The sequence below is a fragment of the Alexandromys fortis genome, unplaced genomic scaffold (genome assembly GCF_014885135.2).
Source record: "Alexandromys fortis isolate MF-2015 unplaced genomic scaffold, M_Fortis_MF-2015_v1.1 scaffold_1037, whole genome shotgun sequence".
NCBI classification, from domain to species: Eukaryota; Metazoa; Chordata; class Mammalia; order Rodentia; family Cricetidae; genus Alexandromys; species Alexandromys fortis.
The window spans coordinates 10,877-12,028 of record NW_026068904.1 but is presented as its reverse complement, the minus strand read 5'-3'; the positions used below and the strand labels follow the sequence as shown (position 1 = coordinate 12,028).

At 45.2% G+C, this 1,152-nt stretch overlaps 1 protein-coding gene across 1 annotated transcript in view; it reads right to left on the bottom strand.

Annotated features, from left to right (window-relative positions):
- LOC126496070 (3-hydroxy-3-methylglutaryl-coenzyme A reductase-like) overlaps positions 1-1,152 on the bottom strand; it is a 10,574-nt gene continuing 9,422 nt past the window's right edge. The window contains exons 8-9 of the mRNA XM_050133645.1: positions 456-610; positions 1-93 (exon numbers count right to left, since the gene is read on the bottom strand). Of these exons, the coding sequence (XP_049989602.1) occupies positions 39-93; positions 456-610 (210 nt within the window). The 3' untranslated portion in view covers positions 1-38. The remainder of the gene's footprint in view (positions 94-455; positions 611-1,152) is intronic.

Genomic DNA, 1,152 nt, shown 5'->3' with positions numbered 1-1,152 from the left:
CCCAATGCCCGCGTTTTAGTTCCATACTGTCAGGCTGCTCAAGCTGCCTTCTTGGTGCATGTTCCTTGCAGATCTTGTAAATTTATCTTCGATCTAAGTCCGAAAAAGACAAAGTAGTACAACAGAAAACGTCAGTAACGAAAACTTGAGGGTTGGTGGTGCGTGTGGGGGATGGGGGCGGGGAGAAGACAACACTAGATGTCACCCCTCTGGCGCCACCCATCCTTTGAGACAAGGCCTGGAACTCGCCCATGTGCAGTGAGCCCACAGGCCCTGCCTCTCCCCCTGCCCACAGTTTGCACTCTAAGCTCATGCCATTATACCTGGTTGCATTGTTTGACAAATTTAGGTTCCAGGGCTTGGACTCAAGTTGCCCCAACATTTTAGTGGTATTTCCCAGACCAGACTGTCTGGGAACTTTAATTGGGAAAATTTCTTATGTCTAGAGGTCTTACCTGTTGTGAACCATGTGACTTCTGACAAGATGTCCTGCTGCCAATGCTGCCATCAAGGACAACTCCCCAGCCATCACAGTACCACACACAATTCGGGCAAGCTGCCGTGCATTTTCTCCAGGATTGTCTTTGCATGCTCCTTGAACACCTAGCATCTGTAATCAGAGACCAATAAAGATTACTACAAGGCATCAGACCAACTAGATTCCATCAGAAGTGGTAGCCAGGTCAGGCCAGACAGCTGGTATTGACACAGACTGGCACTATGCACTTACTCGCTTAATTAATCTCATGATGAGACACATGCACCCAAACCACGTTTATGTATGTATGTGCATATGTGTATGTGTGTATGTATATATATTTGTGCTATGTACATATATACACATGTATGTACATATAGACATACACACACACATATATTTAGAACCCTTATACATATTTGGACATACTAGGCTAGACTGGTAGAAAGCAAGGGTGGAAAAGATCAGCAAGAATACAGAATAGAGTGATGTGGTGTCAGATAGACACGTATTATCCCTGGTGTGAGGGTCAAACTTGGGTATCAACTTGATGCATCTAGGAAGAGGGAACCTCAAGTGACAAGCAGCCTCCAGCAGTGGCCTGTGTACATGCCCACAGGGTATTTTCTTGACTGCTAATTGATGAAGAACCCACTCCACATTAAAAAAAAAAA